Below are 14,301 nucleotides of genomic sequence, written 5' to 3'. Positions count from 1 at the left end.
CTATCACGTGAAGACGAAGGCAGACATCAGGGCAATGCATCTACAAGCCAAGGAATGCCAAGGATGGCAAGCAACCATGAGAAGTGGTGGTGGGGAAGTGGGGGTGGAGGGGGTGAGAAACCTGGAACAGATGCTCCCTCACGGCCCTCAAAAGGAACCAACCCAGCCCTAACTGGTTTGGCTCAGTGGATAGAGCGTCGGCCTGCAGACTGAAAGGTCGCAGGTTCGATTCCGGTCAAGGGCATGTACCTTGGTTGTGGGCACATCCCCAGTAGGAGGTGTGCAGGAGGCAGCTGATTGATGTTTCTCTCTCATCGATGTTTCTCTCTATCTCTCTCCCTTCCTCTCTGTAAAAAATCAATAAAATATATTTATTAAAAAAAAAAAAAGGAACCAACCTGGCCCAGCCGGTGTGGCTCAGTGGTTGAGCGTCGACCTACGAACCAGGAGATCGAGGTTTGATTCCAGGTCAGGGCACATGCCCAGATCTCAGGCTCGATCCCCAGTAGGGGGTGTGCAGGAGGCAGCGATCAATGATTCTCTCTCATCTTTGATGTTTCTATCTCTCTCTCCCTTCCTCTCTGAAACCAATAAAAATACTTCTTAAAGGAACCAACCCTGCTGACACCTTGACTTCAGATGTCCAGACTCGAACTGTGAGACAATCCACTTCTGTTATTTCAGCCACCCACTCATACTTGGTTTCGTCGGCCCCAGGATACTCCTCCAGCCTCCAAGTGGCTGCTCACACGGGGGGGGGGGGGGGGGGGCAGAGTTGACAGGTGAGCAGATTCTGAAGGCAGACTGGCAGGGTCACCTCTCGCCTGTTACCAGCTCTAGGGATGTGGGCAAACTCCAAACACACTGTGTCCCTGTCTCCTCCCCTTCTCAACAGCAGTAGCAGCCTCCACAGAGGGTGGTTGTGCAGGCGAGTCTGGTTAATAGGTGAGAGGTTTAAAGCAGGGTCTACTGGGTAAGCGCTGTGGTGCTGTTTGCTAGTGTTATCGGTGCTATCACCATCATCATCGCCTTGCTTTGGCTATAGCCTTGTTCTACACTTTGAAAGCTCTGAAGGGAAGGAGTTTTCACGCCAGGAAAAGGCCGGCCACGGGATGGCCTGGTGCAGCACAGCACTGCCCTAGGCCTCCCTTTCTCTCCTCTTGTGTAAGATGAGGGTGTTCACGTGTCTCCACAGACAGAGCCGCGTTGGCGATTTTCGCTCATTCTTACTGCTTCTCTATGACCAAGATGCCCAGATGTAGGTGTCCAGCCCCGATGTTTCTCCTGGGCTCTGAGGCCCAGAGAATCAACTACTTCCCAGGCATCTCTTCTTGGATAGCCCCTCCCTCACGAACTCTGTGTCCAAACCTACATTCAACACCTTCTCTCCCAAACTTCAGTGCCCCTTCTATGTCTTCTGTCTAGCAAGTCACCAAGCCTGAAACGCTTGGTATCGCCCTATTCTCCTCCTTTTCTTCCCCGTAATTACTTACTCACCAGTTCTGTCCATCTCGCTCCTTAATATCTCGTGCAATTATCCCCATGGCTTTGGGCATTTCCTCTCGCATAGACTGCCTACCAGGGACCTCCTTGCTTCCAGTTTTACCTGCCTCTAGCCCCACCTGTCGCAGACAGCCAGAGCAAGATCTCATTTGTTTATAGCTTTTTAAAATATAACATATTCCAGAGCCATAGTACAGAATCTCAGAGGGAAGACGGGAGTGGGGGGTCGGGGGTGGGAAGAGATCCACCAAAGAACTTGTATGTATATACATGCATAACCCATGGACACAGACAATGGGGTGGTGAAGGCCTGGGGTAGGGGGCTAGAAAGGATGAATTAGGGGAAAGGGGGACATATGTAATGCTTTCAATAATAAAGATTTTAAAAATGCCACCTTATAATCTCACTAAGATTGAGAGGAACCTGAGAGCACTGGGCACCCTCCTGTAATGTTAGAAGAGCTTGCTTCATACGGGCCCAGGGATGGGATCAAACATGAACAAAGGGTAAACACTGGGGGAAAACGCTGAATTCAAGTATTTATCTCTGAACTTGATGCCATTTCATGCTACTAATTGTCGAGATTCTTAGTGATGTTTCATCTGTAAGTGGATACTTGAAAGATGGGATTTTAAAATCCAGTAACATTGCAGGGTCATTAAGCTGACACTCTCTAAGTAATTTGTCTCCATTCCTACCTGAAATCAAGATCCCTAAACATCGAGGTTAGGCAGCAGGGCATATAAAACATAAGTATGCAATAATAACCTGCTTTACATAAAGCAAGGAGTCTTCACTTACCCGAGTGAGGCGGAGCCACAGTAAGGTTTATCGTGCGAGAATCGCGGGCCTGCAGCCCCTTCATCTTAGCCACGCAAGTCAGATTCCCACTGCCTCTCGGCGTCAGAGCCAGGATGCTCAGGACACTTGGAGGGTCGTCCGGCTCCAGAACGGAGTGAAAGCTTGAATCGCTCACGGGGACACCGATCTCCCAGAAAAGTTCCGGGAGTGGGTTCCAGCCCACCGCACGGCAAGTCACATTACAAGGTTCATCCTCAATGACTACAAGACTGTCAGTGTGAACGAGCAATTCCCCCACAACTAAAGAAGAAAAGAGAAACATTCTGAAGGAGTGGCCACGCCTCTCTGTTCCAGGTCTGCTTTCATTTTTCCTCCAATCACATTGCAGGAGTATTGCCTCCCCAAACCCAGAGTGGCCGTGGCCGTAGTGGGAAACCTTCATTCAGCTTCTATCTATGTCTTTATTTGCACTGTCCAGACCCACAGAAGAAAGAGGGGTAAAGTCAAAAACAATGATGTAGGCAAAGAAATAGAGGCAAGCATATGAAAGACTGGAGACAGGCAATGATCGCCACCTCGCTCTACCTGCCCCAGAAGACCTCCAGGATATAATTCCAGAAAAGCTAGTAGGTACCAACATGGATGAGATGGGAAAATGACAAAACCTGTCTTTAAGAGTCTTAATCATAGAAACAGGAAGAAGAGATGGGAGGGAGAGAAACAGAAAGGAAGAAAGTAGAAACAGAGGCCGTGAGGAAGGCAGGAGAGAAATAAACAACACAACAACAAACACTTCAGAAGAATTCTCAGGGTAACACTAACTGATGACTAACCCACACATTAAAAAAAAAAAGGCCCTAGCTAGTTGCTCAGTGAATAGAGCGTCAGCCCACAGATTGAAGAGTCCCAGGTTCCATTCTGGTCAAGGCACATACCGTGCAGGAGGCAACCAACCAATGTGTCGCTCTCACATCAATGTTTCTCTCTGTCTCTCTCTCTCCCTTCCACTCTCTCTAAAAACCAATGGAAAAATATCCTCAGTGAGGATTAACACCAAGAAAAAAAAAAAAAGGGAGAGGGGAGGGAGGTGATAAATACGAGAACACATTCATTCATCAGTTCAGAGTACTGAGTGTCACACCGCCGAAGGTGCCCATAGGTCACCCTCTATGGCCTGCACTTCAGCAGGTCCCTTCCACTTCCCTGACACTGACCCCAATGAACTCCAAACGCGCCTCTTCGAGTCCCCCGCACGCATGCGCACCTTGGACGGAAAGGAAAGCGGATCCCTCGCGGCCACTGTTCTGGAGGCTGCACTTGATGTGCCCCGCGTCGCTGAGCTGCACGTCGTGGATTATCATCTCGGAGATGAAGTCGTCGCCCTCCGTGTAGTTCTTGGAGGTGAAGTGGTTGCTGGTGATGATGACCCCCATGGGCGTGACGCTCAGGACCACCGTGCCGTTCAGAGCCCACATGATGAGGCTCCAGCCGCGTGAGACGGTGCAGTTGAAGCGGGCCTCCTGGCCCACCAGCACGGTGGCGTTCTTGGGTCCTTCTATGATTTGGTAGCTGGATCCAAAGGCTAAAAGACACCCCGTGTTCCAAGTAAGTGAATGAATCGGTATCGATCAACTGTAGAGTTTAACCCTCCTGCATACAACTTGTGAGCCCCGCGTGACTGTCCTATGGCTCAGATCCCAGGTCTTACTGGTCCCAACACCAGGTCTCCCAGATGATCAGGAGCTGCCCGTGGACAGGAAGCCACTCCATCCCTCCTTCCCACAGCCCTCTCCTCGCGCCACAGCTGGGCTGGCAGTGAGGGAGCAGTGCCCCTCTTCCTCTTCCTGCGGGATGTGACCTCAAGGATCTGACCCCAGCGTGGCCCAGAGAGCCACCACTAGCCCGGCTCTGTCGCTGCAGGGAAGTTGTTCAGCCTCACGATGAAATGAGCATTTCTCCTCCTGGTGAAATGAGGGGGACCTTCTCCCAGGGCTGGGAGGGGACAAAGAGCCTGGGGACCCTGACATGCTGTGATCATGGCCCATGCCTTCCCCGTGCACCCTGAGAGTCCCCACATGGGCCCTTAGGACAGTGTCTGTGGCTGGAGGATAAGCAAGGTTGGGAGGGAAGGAAAACAGCTGGAGAGGGATGGAGGTTGGGTCCTGCATATACCGTCATGGAAAGTCATCTGGAAGCATCAAGAAGATGGTACTGTCACTGGGGCCTCGCCCTCCTCCTAAGGACTAGACGAGACGGAGAGGGATAAAGGGCAGAAAGATGGAGGGAGCGAGATGCCCTCGTGAGAACGCCCCAGGCATGCACTGGGCAGCCCCTCAGAAAGTCTCGCCGCATCTAGCTGAGTTTAAAACTCCACACGCCGGAGTGTGGGACCACGGACTCCAGAATGAGCGTCCTGGCTCACGCAACAAGTCATCTCCACTCTCCACGCCCCACGCTCCGGGGGGCAAAACAAGTGCCACCGGGACTTATGTCCAGGACCAAATCCAGGTCAACCCTTCACGTGACCCACAGACACTCAGCGGACAGTCACTGTCACATGACCTGCAAGAAGGGATCACGTGGACCGACAAGATGAGCCAAGAAAATCGGAGATTAAAGTAGCGCTGCTTCCATCACGCCTTTCCCAACACAGCCCTTCGCTCACCAGATGTAAGGCGGGTTCTAAAAGAATCTCGTGACAGCCCCAAAGGTTTCTGGGAAGAAAGAACACCGCTGGACACACAACAACAAGCAACACTTCACCTGCGTTCCCAGAATGCACTGTGGGATGCACCGCAGGAACAGGTTAAGGGCGAAGAGTGAACCACTGCACGGACAGGGTTCAAGGCCAGCAGGACGGGGCGGAGCGGCAGCCAGGGTCAAGGGGGCGGCCACTGGCTCTATGGAGGCCAACCTGCGGGAAGGTCAGCTGTAAGTAGGGCTGCTCCTGTGTTGGGTGAGCGAGACCACTGTTCCCTATTCTTTGCTGTGCCTCCGGGCAGGAGAGCAAAAAAGAAAGTGTGACTTAAATAACAGCTCAGATGGGGCCTCTCCCGGCTGGTGACAGGCTGATCATTTCACTCCAGACACTGTGCCCTCCACGCCCATCTAAATGCCCTGCCAGCTGCACGTGTGACCAAGAAGACCCAAGGCTGCCTAGCTTGCTTTGCAGCTAGGGAGGTGAGAGGGTGAGAGGGAGGGGTTAGGGGGGAAGGGAGAGGGGAGGGGCCCGCACCAAATGGGAACTCTCTGAGTTTGAACCTGACCTTTAAGTTAAACAGGAGGCGCCAAGCCCTAAGCACTGAGTTGCCCTGGCCACGAAGCCTGGTCTGGGCTCCCACCATAGGTAACGCCCTCCAGCTCCTCCTCCTGACTCAGAAGCTGCCCTTCCGGAAGAGTGGGGTCCTGGGGCCGCGTTCCTCTCTCCTGCACCCCATCAGCTGGTGGTGTGCGTGAGCCTGTACCACCCAGAGCAAATATGAGCAAACTATAAATAAGAGCTTTAATCAAAGTCACCTGCCTCAGCACACAGCTCCCCTTCCTCTTTGCTCCCTTTCCCTGTGTAGAGCGAAAGGGCAAGTGAGGGCCAGAGCCAGGGGTACGGACCAATGTCACCCTCCCAGGGGCTTCCTGTGCGCCAGCAACAGGGGTCACCCAACACCAGGTCCCCTGGAGGGGCTTATCCTATCTGCCTGCAAGATACTGATTCATGCCGGCACTCTCCGATTCCCCAAAGCCTGTCTACAGCCTGCCCCCCCCGCTCTCTCTCCTGCCCTTCGCTCTCCCACCCCCGCACCCCCCATGACCCTACTGCAACAGGCACCTCAGCAAAGAGGACAGGCTTCCCTTCTGTCCTAGCCGGTTTGGCTCAGTGGATAGAGCGTAGGCCTGCGGACTAAAGGGTCCCGGGTTTGATTCCAGTCAAGGGCACATGCCTGGGTTGCGGGCTCGATCCCCAGTAGGGGGCGTGCAAGAGGCAGCCGATCTATGATTCTCTCTCATCATTGATGTTCCTCTCTCTCTCTCCCTCTCCCTTCCTCTCTGAAATCAATAAAAATATATTTTTTTAAAAAAGAAAGAAAAGCTTCCCTTCTCCTCACCGCCTCCTGCCATCAGCAAAACCGAAACCAGTCACAGGGGCACAGCTGCAGCCCGGTGGCTCCCGCCCGCCCGTCCTGAGCCGGCTGCCTCCCCGGTGTGGGGGGCTGGGGGCATGGACCCCTCAACTGCTCCACCCTCCTCTGCTCCTCCCGCCGCACCTGAGGACCCCTCGCCTTCTCCCATCTCTTCGGTAACACTGGAAACGAACAAAAAAGCAGGCAATTCAAAGTCAGGCAAAGAAAGGGGAACAACGTGGGGTGAGCGCAGAAGAGAACTGCCCGGTGGAGGCAGCGCCCGAAGGTGAGAGTGGGCGTCTGAACGCCTCAGCAGCTGGGGCCACTGTAGGAAGGAAGCTGGGAAGGGGGGACAGGTGGCCGAGATGGGTCTCCACTGCTGAGGGCGACAGGAAGTGCCAGCACCATTGCTGTGCCACCCCCGCCCCCCAAAACTGCTCTCCGTGTGATTAGAGGGATCTTCTCAACACACCAGCATGTTCAGGAACCCCCTTCCCCTTACACCCCCCAGACTTCGTTTAAACATATCCATCATCCAGGGTAAAGATCAGATAATCCTGGGCATTACCACATCCTAAGACCCTACCTAGTCTCACATCAACTTCATTTTGCCCCAAACCACACCCTCTTCCTCACCAACTCTTTCTGGCCCCAGGGCCTTTGCACAGGCAGTGGCCAGCCTGGCATGCTCGTCTCACTCCTCAGCACCCGGCCAAGTTGTCACCTCCTCAGGGAGCCTTCCCAGACCACCCGATCTAGGTTACATCGTTCTATAACGGCTTTCAGAGTGAAGCAAGTATCACAGGGGTGATTTTATATTGATTTTTCTATCAATTAGAGCCTGTTTCCCCAATGGCTCTCAACTCTTTGTTGGCCCTCTGCCTGCTTTTGCTCATCACTGCATCCCAGTGCCTGCAACGAAATGGGGCACAGCGGGCCCTCAGTTAATATTCACTGAGCGAATAAGTAAGTGCCCGGGTCCTCATGACGCTGGGGACGATGTAGAGGAGAGGCTGGCAGAGGCTGGAGGGTGCACATGGGGTAGCCCTCAGCTACTCAAAGCCACGCCTGCAAACGAAGGTGTCTCTGCCTGAAGAAGTATCCGAGGGGCTCCGTCTGTTGCTATGATCCAAGCATCATGGTTGGATCCCATGAGCCCAGGGGGCTCTAGAATTAGCCCAGCACCCTCTCCCCTCCTGGGAAGCCATCGCCAGGCCTCAGCCATCCCTGCCTTCAAAACGGAACTTCAGGAAAGGTGTCTGGGAAAGCTATGCACCGCGTTCCTCTGGGAGAGAATGCTTGCCGCCCGCCGTGGCCGAAATGGCCTGGTTGCAGCCACGTCCCCCAACTGGGCTGAGCCTGGTTCGCCAGCTGCACAAGCCCCAAGCACCACACAGCATGGGGAGGGGTCCCTCTCCGCGCGACAAGCACACTTATCAGCACCTACTGGGCACCGCACTGCGCACTATCAGGCTGAGCTTTCAACATCTTTCCCCCAAATACATGTCAACACCACGGCCCGGTGCCCATCGACGTCACATGAAAATAACCCAGATCAACGTGGATAGCACAGTCCTCACTGCGTGTAACACACCCATGCCCCTCTTCTAGTCCACTCCCTTTTATTTTTCCGATGTTGTCATGGCCAGAGTTTAAAAACAAAAACAAAACCATTATCCTGTCCAGTCGGCATGCTCAGCGGTTGAGCATCAACCTATGAACCAGGAGGTCACGGTTCGATTCCCAGTCAGGGCACAGGCCCAGGTTGTGGGCTCGATCCCCAGTGTGGGGCGTGCAGGAGGCAGCCGATCCATGATTCTCTCTCATCACTGATGTTTACACCTCTCTCTCCCTCTCCCTTCCTCTCTGAGTTCAATAAAAATATATTATTTAAAAAACAACATTATCTAGCCTCTGAAACAAAGCTCATCTGTATATAAGTCCAAAGCCAGCAGAACACAGTCTGCAGTTAGACGTCAGGACCGTGGTCCCTTGCGGGGGGGGGGGGGGGGCGGGGGGGGGGACGTGGAAGCTTGGGTGGAGGGTTCCTGGCCTCAGTGTTGATACATGAGGTGTCGGCTTGTGGCAACTCATCCAGCCAGGCCTTTGTGACTGTGCAGGTCCCCACATGTAGATTCTCCACTGCGAGGCCTCAAACCCCCGCATACAGAGCACGACTCCCCGAGGAGAGCAAACTCCAGCCGGAAACACGACAGCACACCTGAGCGACGGCCTGTCCACAAACAGAGCCACAACAGAGCTGGGGGGACAACCCCAGCTGCTCTGAGACCCCGAGGTCCGCACACCTCAGCTCTGCGAGGCAGAGTCTGACGGGGGACCCTGGCCGGGGACACCCCGAGGCCATGCCGACCGACACCCTGGGCGAGGCCCAGACAGAAACACAAGAGGAACAGGACATTCAACAGGAGCAATGGCTGTGGAGAGGTACCGGGGGGCACATGCCAGGAGGCGCAAACCCCGATGAAGAGAACTGGGGGTCCGCTGCACCTGCAGGGCCCCTGGAGCTGAGTCAGTGCAGCAGGAAGTGCCCCCCCCCCAGAAGAGCCCCCAGAGGGAAGGGCACGTGGTGGGAGGGGCCTAGGAACAACCTCTGGCACCACACCCGCCAGCCGGGGCCTCCTGGGCTCCCTCCTCCCCCTCCACGTGGAAGCCGTGGGTCATCCCACCAGGCTCGCGTGACCTACCTGCTAGGCCAGCCACGACGACCAGCACGGCCAGGACACATTGGCAGCTGCCCTCCATCTTGGCATCTCCTCACCTGAGAAAAGAAAGCAGGCAGTTGACCAGCGGGAGCGGTAACAGGCACAGCTACGCAGAGCCCGACCAGCCCCGCGTCCGAGGACGGAGGAGTCAGCACTCTTGGTGTGGCCCGTGGACCGGCCTCCCCTAGGACCACAGTGTGACAGCCTGGACTTACAGCAATTTGCTGCCACCGTGACGCTTGGATCGCTGAGAAAGGAAACTCCTGCGCACGACATGCTTACATGATCAAAAGGAAAAGCAGGCGACAAGAGGAAGAACAGATCACAAGCGTGTGAGAGGGCAGCAAGAGGCGTGGAGAGAAACAGAGGAGGGGAAGTGTGTGAGGAGGGTGGTGGGCTGGCTGTCACTTCACACAGGGAGGCCCCAGGGGAGGTGACACAATGTGGATACCTCACAGGAGCTTCCCAAGCAGAGAAGCAGCAGGTGCAAAGGCCCTGGGGTCGGATGGTGACTGACACACGTGAGGAACTGCAGTGAGGGCTCTGGGCTGGGGCAGAGGGAGGGGTGGGAGGGGAGAAGTCAGAGGTAGGGGAGGTCAAGAGGAGACAGAATGAGGTCCTCTCAGCCGCTGGGGATCCCGCCACGTACGCCTCTCGGCCCTCCCGTTCAACCCTTTGCTCTTTGGTGACCCTCTTGCTCATCCTCCATCTCTGCATTTTTTTCTCCTTATTCTTCCCTTCTCCCACAGACGGGCCTACCCCAGGCAGTCACCAGCACTTCTGGGCTCACTGAAGCAGTCAGGGCTACATCACCCACCGAGCGTATCCTGAACCGTCTACAAAAATAATAAAACCATAGCCAGCTCCCCCTTCACCTGAGGAAAAGGTCTCTATTGCACACGTTCTTCCACCACCACCACCATGTGGGGCACAGTGACCCGGGGTCACCCCGATTTCACAGCCACACGTTCCTGGAGAACATGGGGTGCCGGTTCCATCAGAGCCCCGTGCGGGATTCTTGCAGTGTGCTGACACCCAGTCCAGGGCTCCGGCCCCTTTCCTGTCTTACAGGCCGCGGGGACAGGCTCATGAGCAGAAATACAAGCCCTGAAATGGGCACCGGGAAATGCCCGCCACACCGGCATCTGGGGGACACGCCTCCCACACGGTGCTCAGTGAAACAGCAGCAGTGCGAGGGGTCACAGCAACACTCAGGACGTGACCACGTGTTACATGTGCATGTGGTACTGCGTAGTCACAGCCCATGAGAAGGAACATGGAACCACGTGTTATATGTGCATGTGGTACTAGTTAGTCACAGCCCATGAGACGGAACATGGAACCACATGTTACATGTGCATGTGGTACTGGGTAGTCACAGCCCATGCGAAGGAACATGGAACCACGTGTTACATGTGCATGTGGTACTGGGTAGTCACAGCCCATGCGAAGGAACATGGAACCACGTGTTACATGTGCATGTGGTACTGAGTAGTCACAGCCCATGAGAAGGAACATGGAACCACGTGTTATATGTGCATGTGGTACTGGGTAGTCACAGCCCATGAGAAGGAACATGGAACCACGTGTTATATGTGCATATGGTACTGGGTAGTTACAGCCCATGAGAAGGAACTGGAACCACGTGTTATATGTGCATGTGGTACTGGGTAGTCACAGCCCATGAGAAGGAACATGGAACCACATGCTACATGTGTGTGTGATACTGGGTAGTCACAGCCCATGCGAAGGAATCTGGGACCACATGCTTCATGCATGTGTGGTACTGGGTAGTCATAGCCCATGAGAAGGAACATGGGTCTGTGTGTTACATGTGAGTGTGGTACTGGGTAGTTAGTCACCACCCATGAGAATGAACCTGAGACCACATGCTACATGCATGTGTGGTACTGGGTAGTCACAGCCCATGAAAAGGAACATGGGATCACATGCCACATGCATGTGTGGTACTGGGTAGTCACGGCCCATGAAAAGGAACATGGGTCCGTGTGTTATATGTGCAAGTAGGGCTGTGTAGCCACGGCCCATGAGAATGAACCTGGGACCACATGCTACATGCATGTGTGGTACTGGGTAGTCACGGCCCATGAAAAGGAACATGGGTCCGTGTGTTATATGTGCAAGTAGGGCTGTGTAGCCACGGCCCATGAGAAGGAACATGGGACCACGTGCTACATGCATGTGTGGTACTGGATAGTCACAGCCCATGAGAAGGAACACGGGTTTCCGCCCCCCGTTTCTGATGCCTCTGGGAAGCAGATGTCAGCAGGTACGTGACCATAACCTCTCGTGTCCGGGCATGAGGTTCAGTATCTGGGCTGGGGGCCTTCCCGTGTGGAGCCCCGCCCCTTGCCGTGATCTGAACTGGACTCAGCAAACCCCTCTGACACTGTACGCCTGGCAGCAGCTGTGCACACACCAAACCGAAATCACAGCCCTTGAGATCGGCTCAACATCCCCAATCAAGTCACCCATTTCCAAGGTTCAGCGAGCACAGCTCCACACATCCATCACCACCAATCCATCACCACCAATCCATCACCACCAACCCATCACCACCAACCCATCACCACCAACCCATCACCACCAATCCATCACCACCAACCCATCACCACCAATCCATCACCACCAACCCATCACCACCAACCCATCACCACCAATCGTCTGGAATGCCAGACCCCAGCAGAGGATCAGGGGGAAACGGAGCCCTGAGTCACACACGGTGACACGGCTTTCCGAGAGCAATCAATGAGCAGTGCACGCCCCGTGCCCAGGAGACCTGGGCAGCAGCTAAAGGTCACCAGCAAACGCCTCCGTCACTGATAAGCAGTCAGGCTGCCCGCTAGGAACGATGACAACTTACTAATGCCTCACCCGCCACCGCCCCACACACCCTCTCGCTGGTTCTCTGTCGGGGCTCCACTGCTGAGGAGCCGGGCAGAGCCCAGGACGATGGTGTAGGGTCGGCGAGAGCACGGAAAAGGGTTTTTGAGGGTTTTGGGGGGGTTTTGAGGGTGTGTTTGACGCGGGTTTGATGGGAAGGGTGTGTGCAGGAAGGAACTGTCATAAAGCTGATTTCAAGTGTGAACTAAAACCAGACGAGCCATTTAAGTGCATGAAGACCTGCGCCGGGTAATGTGCAAGTCACTATCTCTATGGAGCAGTCTGACGGGTCCCTGGATTTTAAGTTCTCGTTCATTTCATTGGAGAAGACTTGAATTACCTACTTTTAGTGGAAAAATTTCAAAGTCTTCTTGAAAGTCTTAAATCTTATTAAATTGTATCAAATAGACAGGATTTAACCCCCAACCAATTCCTTAAAGCCCCGAGGAGTCCAAAACACTCGAATCATCGGACGCCCCCAGCTAGTCACCTCGGGAAGAATTTGACCCTCTCCCTTAACCACCCCACGCACAAATGCTTATTCCCGGGCTCTCGGACAGAGCTTGTTACCAGAACATCCAAAGGAGACCGTCCCTCTCTGGCAGCAGAAACCTCAAGCCGAAAAAGGAAGAAGCGCTTTGTCTGGTGCGTGAGCATTAACTGGCTTGCTGCAAACCACTGTGCCTCCGAGAGGGTACCAACGCCCCCGGGCCCTCAGTGCCCCCCGCTCTGCGTGCCCCGCACTGGGAGGTGCCGCGGCACCCGGGTTTGGGCAGATGTTTTTGCTGTTTTTTTCCAGAAGTTGTCACAACCCTTGGAACAGCCCAATTCCTTTTATGATCCTGAAGACGGAAAGACCACGCAGACCTATCAGACTCGGGGCAGCCTCAGAACTGCCATCTCCCGCCCACAGGCCTCTCCTCAGGCACTGAATCAAACGCCGGGAAAAGTGTGTCTGGGCACAGGGAGTCACAGTAATTTTCCGGCGTGGACGCCTGACCTCCCCCGTCCCACCCCAGCTTGGCGTTCAGCGCATCCCCGAGAGCTGGGACAGGGACGCCCTCCTGATTAGACATCGTCTCAAATTCCTTCACCCTCAGAGCCGCCGCCTTTCAATGTTTAACTCCGCGGGAGGGGGGAGCCAGGATAGGTTTTGATCGCCCAACACTTTCCCAGGGAGAACAGCGGGTGTCCTGCTCCCTGGAGAGGCCAGCACCTGGGCAGGTCCCACTGCACCTGTCCGGGACCCCAGGCCGGGCCGTCTTACCTCCGCAGGTAGATCTCTCCAGGCTCCGGCAGCCGTCTTGGCCTCTGTCCTGTCTCTGCACAAACACAGGAACAATTCAATCAGCCACAGAGAACCCTGACCCGGGCTCGGCCCTGAGCAGGAAGTTGCTCACGAAAGGGTTGTCACGTCACAGGCCAGGCTCTGAACGCAGAGGCAGCCTCCGCCGGCCGCGGGCCCTCGCTCCCCGAAGGTGCGGGCGTGCCAGCATGTTTCCTGGTAATCATTAGCCAGCCCCCGGCAGCAGCCCAGGAAGTCCGGCCCAAATGCCAAGGCCTGGGGCCGGCACGGACCTCGTCGGCTGCAGGGGCTGCTCCTCCTCGGGCCTTTCTAAGCCCTGCAGAGCCCAGACCCTCGGCCCACCGTCCTCCACCACCGCTGCAGGCTGCCAGGCCCTTCGCCCCGAGGACGCAGCCCAGCCAAGCTTGCGCCCTGTGGCCTCTGGCACCGCCAGGGACTGGAGAAGCCGGTTCCCTGCCGGCACCTCCACACGCACAAGAACGGGTTCTTTGTGAAAGAAAAACAAGAGAGTCCTTGGGGTGCGGAGCCCTGGACTGTGGCCACCTTGAGGAGTGAATCAGTTTCCTGTGAATGTCAGCTCGGAGCTGTTATGTAGGAAGTTTGCTGGGGCCTCCCAGGCCCCACGCCCGGCCCCTCAGGTGTAAACAAAGGAACTTGGCTGTCCCGAGGGTTGTGACAATTTCTGGAAAAAGGCATCGCCCTAAGTCCTGGTGAGTAACCCCATATTGAATGGTCCTCTCTTACATGGTTCTTTTCCAGTATCTGGCTTGTCTTCCCATTACTTTTTTGTAGTATTTTTTTATTGATTTCAGAGAAGAAGGAAGAGGCAGAGAGAGAGAGAGAGAAATCAATGATGCGAGAGAATCATTGACCAGCTGCCTCCTGCACGCCCCACACTGGGGATGGAGCCCACAACCCAGGCATGTGCCCTGACTAGGAATCGAACCA

At 55.0% G+C, this 14,301-nt stretch overlaps 1 protein-coding gene across 3 annotated transcripts in view; it reads right to left on the bottom strand.

Annotated features, from left to right (window-relative positions):
• Nucleotides 1-13,458, bottom strand: part of IGSF5 (immunoglobulin superfamily member 5) — a 33,708-nt gene extending 20,250 nt beyond the window's left edge. Inside the window, exons 1-4 of one of the 3 annotated variants that reach the window (XM_059686491.1) lie at nt 13,315-13,458; nt 9,126-9,199; nt 3,570-3,887; nt 2,306-2,605 (exon numbers count right to left, since the gene is read on the bottom strand). In XM_059686491.1, coding sequence (XP_059542474.1) covers nt 2,306-2,605; nt 3,570-3,887; nt 9,126-9,183 — 676 coding nt within the window. In that variant the 5' untranslated portion in view covers nt 9,184-9,199; nt 13,315-13,458. The remainder of the gene's footprint in view (nt 1-2,305; nt 2,606-3,569; nt 3,888-9,125; nt 9,200-13,314) is intronic. The other 2 variants (XM_059686493.1, XM_059686492.1) reach the window with 2 other exon arrangements.
• Nucleotides 13,459-14,301: the final 843 nt, after the last annotated feature.

The sequence above is a fragment of the Myotis daubentonii genome, chromosome 3 (assembly GCF_963259705.1).
Source record: "Myotis daubentonii chromosome 3, mMyoDau2.1, whole genome shotgun sequence".
Taxonomy (NCBI): Eukaryota; Metazoa; Chordata; class Mammalia; order Chiroptera; family Vespertilionidae; genus Myotis; species Myotis daubentonii.
This window is presented reverse-complemented; position numbering and strand designations above follow the sequence as displayed.